We start from the raw sequence: 10,784 nt of genomic DNA on the forward strand, positions 1-10,784 counted from the left end.
TCTGTAGTTTATGAAGAAGTAAAAAATCGTTGAGGCAGGCTCTCAGTTGTCAAAAGTGACTGCTGGGTGTTAGACTTCATCCTTGGCACAGGTTCCTGGTTTTTACCACTTGCTGTAGGTACGAATAGACCCTCTCTGACAGTCAAGTGAACAAGTGGGGAGCTGCTTCATTTTAATTGCCCTTTGGTTCACGTTTTTCCCCTCTAAGGAAACCACCCCATCCTCTCTCCTTCCCATCTATGTTTCCCTTTATTCCTTAGGGAAAACAGTGCATTTTTCCTCCCCAGTGTGTATTTTTCCTCCACACCCTGCACATTGGCCACATTCTTTTCCCTGGGAGAGACTCTGGGATACCAACACTGATCCATGCAGTCAAGGTAGATTTCACCCTGAGCAGCCAGCCTGCACCAGGCTCTTAAATCACTTAAATTCCACTTGAACACAATTAATTGTTARTGATGTTCATGCTTCCATTAAAACATTGCTAACATTCTTTACTGTTAGTTCAGTGCTAATGAAAATTGCCACTGGAACAGCCCTGGATCCTGAATTTTCCATTCAGGCTCGTTAGCTCGTGACGAGCTGCAGTGTGAGCTCTCTTCCCTCRTGTTATTCCCATTAAAAATTCCTGGTAGCTGTGACTGGTAGCAGCTCTCTCTGAGCCTGAAAAGGGTACCTCAGCTTCCAGGGCTGTGTCACTCTTCTGGCTGTGGGATCAGATRTTCACATGGACTTTGTGCCCAAGAAAAACTGGGCAAAATCCACCAATTTATTCCGCACAGGCTCTGAAATGGTGTTGGACAGCAACGAAGAAGTTTGCATTTCTTTAATTGAAAGAATTGGAAATGTTGAGGCATTTTTAGACCAAATTCCCATCTGGTGATCCATGCAATTCTGCTGACTGGCTTGTGTATATCAGCATATCCTTATTGATTTCATTGGGGTTGTGCTGGGTGCTGCCAGTTGGGAGCATGATCCTCTGGATGCTGCAGGTGAATCCAGTGTTCAAAGCACTTTGAGTTGTGCAACAGTTTCAAAATCCAGCCTGGCCCTGTATTAAAACATGTTTGTAAATGCCTTTATCTCCCTGTTAATAGTCTGGGGTTGTATTACAGTTTCAGAGCTGATAATCCACCTAGAGGCTGGTGATAATAAAACCCAGGAGATCAAGACTCAAGAGTTTCTGTGTCCACCAGTACCCTAGGAGAGAATTACAGCTCAGATTGCCCTTCTCTCCATCCAGAAAATGTTCTGGATCTGGCACCTCTGCTGACGTGGCTGCTGTTCCTGGCTTTGCTGATTCCCTGTCTGGTTTCCCCCGCTTTCACCTGCAGCACCCCAGTGCTTTCCCAGGCTGTTTCAAGTCTCTCTTCTCTTTTCTAACCTAAAATCAAGCTTTTCATGTGTTCTGCATGTTAAAGTGCATTGCTTCACCTGACTTTGAGCAGCCTGAAGAGCTGAGGTGTGGCCTGTCCTGGAACCTTCTCCCTGGATCTAAACTGACATGCACAGTAATAGTTTACGTCTTGAGGTTGCAGAAATCACTTTTTACCCTTTTTGGTTTAGATCTGATATAAACACTGGAAAACAAAATGTTTGCCTCCCACGCACATGTGCACAAAAAAAAATCCATCACAAAGAAAGCCTGGCTAAGGGGGGATTCACAGGGTGGGCATTGATGGGGTTTGGGGAAGGGATTCTTGGAGAAGCCTGCTCCAGCCACTTGGAAAGGAATCACCCCTTTGCATTGATTTGTGAGCTGAGGTTGGATTGATCTCGYTGTCACTGATAAAGGCACACACGGTGCTGCTGTGACAGGGACATTCTGTACAGCCTTGACAGGGGCTCTGTGCTCACACCTTGCTGGAATGGRGAAATAATGTGAATTCCTGCTTACACACAGTGAAACTGGTGGGAGACAGAGCTTGCAAGTCCTCACTGAGAAAATAAATCCTATGACTTATCAAAAGCAACGTGTTATTCCTTTTTAATTTGGTCTTTATTGATTTTTCTACTGGCTAAACCACAGCTAATCTACTAATCAAAGCAGAGTGCTCCCTGGATTGTTGTGGGGCTCTACTCAAAAGCAACAGAGCAAGATAAAGGGTTTTTGCAGTCCATCTAAAAGTGGAATTGTGTTCCAATGGATTTCCAGGTGCCTCCTGTGAAGAGGAAGGATGGCCCCAAAGCTCCATTTGAGGTGGTGGGGCTGCAGCAGGCCTGGAGAGAGGAAGGCTTGGCCCTCTATGCCTGCCTGGTGGCTCCAGAGGAACCTTCAGCCCCGAGCTGCCCCGAGATCCACGAGTCAGGAGTGAGTAGCAGCATTTACACCTGATAGTTGTGCAGAGAGGGTGTGCAAACACTGCTGCTCCCTGCTGAGCACTGGGCCTGGAGGTGCCAATCCAAGCTSAAATTCCAGCAGGGCAGGAGAGAGCAGCATAAGAGCTGCTGGAAATTGGGGTGGGGGAGCAGCCCAGTACTGTGGGAACTGAAGGGTTGCTCACCCTTCAGTTGCCAACCCAAGCTGTCCTCAGTCAGGCTGGGTTTAGATTTTGTGCAGACAACAAACCTGCTCTCTGTGGCATCACTTTCTCTCTGTTGCTCATTAGCTGTAACCTCACACTGCAGAAATTTAGCTGCATTTGGAGGAGACACATCTTTTGCACCTATTACGGGTTTTCCTCTTGTATTTTACTCATGTGAGGAGTGTGGTCCAGAAGGAGGAATCTTGTATGACTCTTTGGCTCCCAGGAGCYGAGGCCTGGAAGCAGGAGCTGTTCCCTCTCCTTGGTGAACTCCAGAGCCTGTGCTGTGCAGTGAAACTGCACACAGGCTGCAAATGCAGCACATACAGGTGGCACAGGTGATGCAGGACATGATATGAACTCATGTCCTGAGCACAGCAAAGCTGTGAAATAGCAGCTCTGAGCTCTGCTCTGCTGGTTCTGTCTTTTACAGAGCTGGTTTGATACAGATTGGACCCCTGAGCACCTCATTCCTGTTTTGGAGACACCTTTGCAGGTATTATTGCCACTGGCCTGGTATAAATACCTGTTTTACCTGAGCAGTGTGGGTGACTCTTGCTGGAAAGTGCAGCCAGGTGGATCTGAGGAGCAGCAATCCCTGTGTCCCCAAGATGTCCTGAGAGGAATCACTGTCCTGTTCCTGAGGAACCTCTGAAGTGCTGCCCCATGCTCTGCTGAGGCTGCTAAACTCCTCTCAAATGGCTCAAAGCAACACTTGTGGCTTCAGTGAGCTGYCAGTGGATTTTCCACTCTTATTTTTGCTAGCATTTTGTCTGCATTGTACCTGCTGGACACACCATGGGAAGCCTAAACGGAATGGGATGTGTAAATACGTTTTTAAATCACACTTAAGCATCCCCTCCTCAGCTGCAGCAAGTGTTCTTCACTTGCAGCTGCTGCCTGGGAGCAGCAAAGGTTGAGTTTCTGTGATGGATCACAAAAGCTGCAGTTTGACAGCTGTGGCTCCACTGCTCCTGGAAACGAGTGATTGATGCTGGCACCAAATGTCACCATGAAAACATTACAAAAAAAACCCAGCCCAAAACAATGAGCAGCCTTTCTGTTGGTGATTGAGCAGCCCTGGGCAGAGGCTGGAAGAGCAGGCTCTGCTGGACTGGACAAGGACTTAGTGGTGGTTTCTGCCAGCTGAATTCAAGATGTTTCCTCTATGGGGCAAAGCAAGTGAAGGACAGAGCCTGCCCTGCTCTGTCCCCTCACCTGGTTGCTCTCTGCTGGTTCCAGGGAGGRGCTGGCCAAAGCTCAGAATTACTGAGCTTGAATGATGCTCAGGGTATGCACCCAGTGTCACAGAATGGACTTTTGGAGCTGTGGGCTCAGGCTGCTCTGAATGTTTGCTTGGAGCTGGAAAGGGTAAAATCACAACCTGGTGGAACAAACTTTGCAGTTTTTCCAATCCTTATCATGGAATCCTGGTGTGGTTTGGATTGGAAGGGGCCATTCAAGGCCATCCAGTCCAAACCCCTGCCAGAATTAGGGACTTTGCACTATTCCAGACTGCTCCAAGCCCCATCCAACCTGACTTGGGACACTTCCACAGATTCTCTGGGTATCCTGTGCCAGGGCCTCCCCACCTTCCTCATGACAAACTTYTGAGCTCAGTTCTGTCGCACAGCAGTGACATTTCAGGTGTTGGGGCACTTCCTCCAAACAGGACTTGGGTTTCCTCTCTCTCATTAGAGCCTCCACCTTTGTGGTAGCCCTGACTTGTGTCAGTCTTTCTTCCCTGAGGCGTTTGTAGAACTGCTGCTCTCCCCAGCAGAGATCAGAGCTGCAAGGAACAACMAAAGTTGGGATGTCAGCCCTAGCAGGGACGAGGAAAATGACAGCRAGTCTCCCCCTGTCCCTGCCCTTGGGCAGCTTCAGCTACTGTGGACAGAAATGTGGGTTTTWTTCTTCACACTAAGCCCTCAGTCTCTCACTGTCCTGTCAATGTGCAGGTTGGCAGTGGTTGTATTGAATAACAATTCCTGTTGGGGCATTTATTGGTTCTYGTTCCAGTTGTCTCCCATGGGCACGAACAGATTCTTTTCAGGGCTTGCCTTAAAAAATTTATTTGGTTTCCAGGTGCTTTTGTTGCATCTAGAGAAACCTTAGTTACTTTTTTGGATTATGCAAAAAAGATTAAGTATGTGTAAATGTTAACCATGATGACAAATGGTATTTTAATATTAMTGTGTGGAGCCTGGAGTCCATTTTCAGCCCCAAAAGGGGGCTCTGGGCCATCGATTTCTTATTTACTGGCCACTTCACTGTAATCTGTGTATCTTCTATTATTTATCACATTCYAGTTCTCTGTCCCAAGGTCTAGTAGTTATAAATAGAACAGTAATTGTGGTTTCTCCAGGCAAAGTCTCTTGTTCTTAGCACATCAACAAGAAGTCTTGCCTTATTCAACTAGGGTGGCAACTATTCCTGCATTCAGCTGTTCTGCTATGTTTCCTCCCTTTTATATCAGCTTTTTGGGGTTAGTTTGGGGTATTTTTATTTCTGCCCTTGTCCAAGCAGCTGCTAGAAGTGAGGCAGATTTGCACATCCCTGCATGGTTYGGTTGGTTTCTTGTCTGAACAAATGTGAAACACCTCCTGCAATCCCCGTATAAGACAGACAGGCTGCAGCTCCAGGCAGGTCTGATGGGAATGAGATTTGTGCAGCCTCTGCTCTCTGAGCATCTCCCAGGCACTCCCAGTTATCCCACTGCCCTGTGTGGAGCTCTGTGGCTCCTTTCCGTGCCCTTCCTTCACTTTGTTCTTTATTGGCTCGAGGAGCTCCCACTCTCTGCCATTGGATTTGGGGCTTTCCTCCCTGAGTTTCCCTTTCTGTGTGCAATAATCACAGATTGACAGAATGTCCTGAGTTGGAAGGGACCCACAGGGATCATGGATCCAACCCCCGGCCCTGCCCAGACCCCCCAACAATCCCACCCTGTGCATCCCTGGCAGCGCTGCCCAAACGCTCCTGGAGCTCTGGCAGCCTCGGGGCTGGGACCATTCCCTGGGGAGCCTGGGCAGTGCCAGCACCCTCTGGGGACACAAGAACCTTTCCCTGATCTCCAGCCTGACCCTGACCTGGCCCAGCTCCAGCTGTTCCCTGGGTCCTGTCCCTGTCACAGAGAGCAGAGATTGGAGGAGCTCCCACCGCTGAGCTCTGCCCTCAGTCCCCTCTTGTCCAGCTGAACAAACCCAGTGCCTTCAGCTGCTCCTCAGCCCCTTCCCCATCCTCATGTCCCTCCTTTGGACACTCTYCAGCTTTAGATCTTTCTGATATTGTGGCACTCAGAGCTGCCCCAGAGCCGAGGTGAGGCTGCACCAGGGCAGAGCGGGACCATCACTTCCCTCGAGCACCAGGTGGAGAGAAGATGCTCTGCACAATTGTTGAGTCTGTTAATTTCTAATTAGGTCTCCTGGAGGTCACTGGTTTTGTTCTCTGAAAGTCCTGCTAATTAAGAATCAACCTGAAGAACAATGAGGCTTAGAGGGAAGGTTAAATGATGGTAATTYAGCAGTGGAGTTTTTAATATTAATGAATCATATTAGTCTCAGTCTTAAAAAAAATCACAGAATTATTTGGGTTGGAAAGGACCTTGAAGATCATCTAATTCCAGCCCCCTGCCATGGGCAGGGACAATTTCCACTGGACCAGATTGCTCAGTGCCCCATCCACTCTGGCCTTGCAGGGATGGGGCATTAATGACTGTTTTCATTTACATCTCTATGAAACCCTTTGCAAGTTAATGTTGCATTGTGTTGGGCTGGTTTATGGTCCGTTTGTGGCCTTTTCTCCCGCTCTGAGCATGGTGGGATCTGCTCTGGAGCAGGATTTGTGGGCTGGAGGATGGCCTGAGCATGGGCTGCAGGGTGTGGTGGTGTGGGAGGTGCAGGGTGTCACACCTAGTGGTTGGTTTGGGGAATCCGGGGGGAAATGTGTGGAACAGGAGTCTGGGGTGGCTGTGGGCAGAGGAGGAGCTGCTGCTGTGCAAGGTACAAACAGGGAGTTCCTGAAGCTGTCACCAAAGCTTTTTAACCTCTGGCTCTTTGCAGACTGCAGGAGATCTCCAAGGAACATCCAGCTTTTACCAGAAGATTTCTGCATTTCTCACCTCTACATGGTTCCCAGATGTTATCTGGTGGAGAGATGAACTGGCCAGTCATTTCCAAAACCAGCTGTGCCCACTTGTCCCTGAAATCCCCTCTGTCCTCCTCAGTAACATCACTGCTGTCAATCCTGACCCTCAGGTACTGTACACAAGTTCTTGGTCTCCTGGTAATTTTTTTCTGAGGTCCAGTAAAATTTGTTCTTMCAGTGTTGACAGATATTCTCATTTGCTTTAGCAAAGGATTTAAACAGAGTTTGCGAACAAACACTTCCAATATTAGAATATTCAGTGATTCAGTTCTGAGATTTTAATATCTGTGGATTTCCAGGGAAGAGTGTGAGTTACAAGGACAAAGCTCCTCTCCAAACCAAGTGCTTCCAATSTCTTGCCTGCCTGGAAACCTGTTCAGGAACACTCACTGCTGTCTATAAGTAGAATAATAATTAACCTTTCACTTCTGTCAGATTAACAAGTACYCTGTAACAAATATTCCAGTGAATGAAATGTTACAAGAACTCCTTATCCTTTTCAGGGGAATTTATTCCTTGAGGGCATCCACTGTTGCTTTTAGTCCTTTACCAGCCTCTTCTACCTTGGTATAAATATTTAGAGTGGATTTTCAAAACAGCCCTTCATATGACCTGACTTCTATCCCTTTTGAGGGAATGTTCTGTTTAYTCCAGTGCTGTTTATTCCAGACAACCGTGGTCTTTCCCCAACATTTCTAGWTGAACAAAACCCTTGAGAAACAATTCCAGGGAATGGCAAAGCCTGCGATTCTTGTTCACAATGAACTTTTAATTTTGAAAATAATGGAGCATGAGAACTTTTCAGCCATTGCAACCAGATTTGGGGATTACTATGACTCTGTGAGAATCAATGCCATGAAGGCTTAGGGGTTTAGCAGTACACTTAGCAATTTGCCTAAAGGTTTATCCCACTTGTGTGCAGGAAAAGGAGGCTTAGTGTTGTTGATTTGCAGTCACTGTGGCTTTCAAGCAGAAGCAAGAGCCATAAAGAGTCTGACATACTCGTAAAAGATAAATCTGCTCCATGCTTTTAAGGCATAAAATAAGGCATCATTTAAAACAGCCAGGGCTTTTATGCAAATCCCTTATTAGGGGAATTATAAATCATTAGGAATTGAACAGCAAGATAGCAGGCACTTTCTGGGGGTGGATCTTTGCCTTGATGCCGTGGAAAACATGATGTCAATTTAAAAACCACATTCTYTTCCCAAGATCATGTGCTTTGTGCCTCCCAGGACTGAGTGAGGCTGAGACCACTGAGTGCTGTGGCTTTTTCACAGAGCTATGGAATCACAGCAGGGTTTGGGTTGRRAGGGACCTCAAAGCTCATCTCATCCATCACTGTGGATACCTTCCACTGTGCTGGGTGCTCCAAGCCCCATCCAACCTTGAACACTTCCAGGGTGGGACAGCCACGTTTTTATAGCTGTTTGGGCAGAAAAGCTGATTTCCAAAGCAGGGCTCAATGAGCCACGCTCTCAGCAGGCAGCAGCTCACCCTGATGTCTGCCCTGGAGCTTTGCMAAGTGCTACCAACTGAGAATGTTCCCAAGTGTCATTAAAATACAACCCAAAAGTGCTGCACAGAAAATCCRGGATCATATTCTTTTAACTTCTTTGGTCTGAAGGCTTGGTACAAGACCAGTGATCCATGCTTTGCTTTTTGTACATTTGTATTTGTTTTGAGGCACTGTGGACAAAACTAAGCAGCCCAAAGAACCTTCTCCCACATGCTTGGAGGAGTGTTTAGTGAATCCCTGCTTTTGCTCCAGCTARATCAGAGTCTGAGAGAGAAATCCTGGTAGCGTGGTGAAAAAAAAATGAGTAGAAATGGAGGGAGAGGGARGCTGTACTGAGCAGCTCTGTGTGTGATCTGGGGAGCAATTGCCAGCAGTAATTGTAATAACCTTTATGCTTTTTGTTTGTTAGTTCATGAGCCAATGTCTTGTTTTTAGGCAATTTGTCTGCTGGATTTTCTGTCTGTTCTGGACCCCAAACAGATTGCTCTGCCTGTGCTGGTGTTTTCAGAGGCRTTTTTATGAGTGCTGTGCACTGAGCCCATTAACCTGCAGCAATTCAGTSCTGATAGGAGCAGCAGCTCACAGTGCAGTCATTAAAGCCCAGGTTGGGCTGGGAGTGACACCATCCCTGTGGAAGCTGTTAACTGCAAGCTGCCCTGGCAGCAGAACGAGGATTTCTTCATTTTAGCATGAAATAAAAGTTCTTTCTGCTGCTAAGCTCAGGATGCAAGCATTCACCTTGGGGATACAGACAACACACAGAGTCAGTGTAGATTCTGCTTTTCCTCTGTGTGGTCCATGCTGGAATTCTCTTCCTCCCCTTTGGTTTTCTGGGCACTGGGATATTTGCCCTAAGAGTGCAGTCCCTAATGGTCACCTTCCAGAGCATCTCGARCTCCCAGCCTGTGCAGGTGCCTGTCAGGACAGAGTCAGGGCATAGCAGTGTTTTCAGGGAGGTTTGAAGGAAGAAGGGRAACCAGACACACAGACATCCCTAAGTCACGATGAACAAGATTTTTTTACTGGTTGTTCCAGAAAATTGATTTTGTTGCACCTCCTGGTGATCAGTTCCCCTCATGCTGCCCCTGTAGTAACTTCCCTGCTCTGACACAAAGTTTGTGTAGGTTTTTGAGATAGTAGTGAGGAAGGGCAGGTCTGCACAAAGTTCCCTTCTTACTTTTTGCTTAAGCAAAACTCCATTTTAATTTTTTTTTTCTGGCTAATCGTAGATAAGAATCCCAGAAGTGGGTGCAGGGAGCGTGAATTTGCCCCGATATTGCCCAATCCTGCTAAAAAAAAAATCCAGCAGCACAGACCGACCTAATAGGAAGGTTGATGTGTGGCAGGGGGCTGGCACAAAGTAGAGCAGTTCTTTCATGTGTTTTTTCAGATTTTGGGGCTTTCCCTGCTGGAGCTGATGTTAACTGTGTTGCCATAGGAGCTCTCACACACATCAGCTTTGAAAGTCACATATTTTATTTGAAGYTCTGAATAACCATGTAGGATACRTGAGGAGCTGAACRTTGCTGCTGGAATCTGAAATCCCTGTGGCAAAGCAGCCCCGGATGCAGCGTTTGTTGCTCTGCACAGTTGAGGCACAGATTTGGAGCTCTGTGTGCAGCCTCTGAAGAGGGAGTGGGGGCACTTCCAGAGGATCTTTCAGGTCTGTGAGTGTGTGTTTGAGCCTGAGCTGGGTGAGAACACTCTGAGCTCTGTGGGTTCAGCCTCGGAGTGCTGTGACATGATTGCACTGACAAGCACCATGCCCTTGGCCCTGCYCAGTTGCCTTCAGCATCTTCCACTGCCTTTTGCTGGAATTTCTTTTCCCTTCAGTGCTGGGGGAGGCGTGCTCAGGGAACTGCTCCTCATCACCACCTCAGCTTCTCACCCCACTCTTGAGGCCTCTGGCTGTGTGGGCATTGCCTTTCACACACCCCAGACTGCAGGGACTGGGGTTTGCTGGGGTTCAGTTGCTGTGCTGCTGTGATTATGGTTTGATTTGGGGTTATTGCCTCATGTGTYCCTTCTCATTTCATGCTGTGTGAGCAGCACCCAAGCTGGGCYGTGGTTTGGGGTGGAGCTGCTCCCTGGAGAGCAGCACAATTTGCTCAGCTCCCAGACCTGATCCCACCTTGCTGGGGAATGCTTGCATCCTGAGCTTAGCAGCWGAAAGAACTTTTATTTTATGCCAAAGAAGTCCTCGTTCTGCTGTGAGCAGCCAGATTTACTGCACTGCTCAGGGCTGGGCTTTCCTCCTCCAGAGCTTGCAAGATTTGATTGCTGTACAGCTGAGCTGGGCACCAGGGAGGGATAAAACACCCCAAACACTGCACATGTGCTTCCCCAATGCAGACCTGGCAGGAGCAGTCCTGCAGTGTGGCAGTGCCAGGCTGAAGGGGTAAACCAGGAGTTCAAAAGGTGTAAAGCAGGAGGTTCAAAAAGTGTAAATCAGGAGGTTCTAAAGGTGTAGAGCAGGAATTCAAGAGGTGTAAAGAAAGAAGTTCCAATGATGTAAAGTAGGAATTCAAAAAGAGTAAAGCAGGAGTACTAAAGATGTAAAGCAGGAGTTCAAAAGGTGTAAAGCAGGGGTTCTAAGG

General features: G+C 47.6%; 1 protein-coding gene across 1 annotated transcript in view; it reads left to right on the plus strand.

Annotated features, from left to right (window-relative positions):
- DNAAF8 (dynein axonemal assembly factor 8) overlaps positions 1 to 10,784 on the plus strand; it is an 84,447-nt gene that overhangs the window by 26,404 nt on the left and 47,259 nt on the right. Inside the window, exons 12-13 of the mRNA XM_057372341.1 lie at positions 2,156 to 2,311; positions 6,584 to 6,778. Coding sequence (XP_057228324.1) covers positions 2,156 to 2,311; positions 6,584 to 6,778 — 351 coding nt within the window. The remainder of the gene's footprint in view (positions 1 to 2,155; positions 2,312 to 6,583; positions 6,779 to 10,784) is intronic.

Source organism: Malurus melanocephalus, unplaced genomic scaffold (genome assembly GCF_030028575.1).
Source record: "Malurus melanocephalus ecotype Western Australia unplaced genomic scaffold, MMel_1.1 scaffold_170, whole genome shotgun sequence".
Classification (NCBI taxonomy): Eukaryota; Metazoa; Chordata; class Aves; order Passeriformes; family Maluridae; genus Malurus; species Malurus melanocephalus.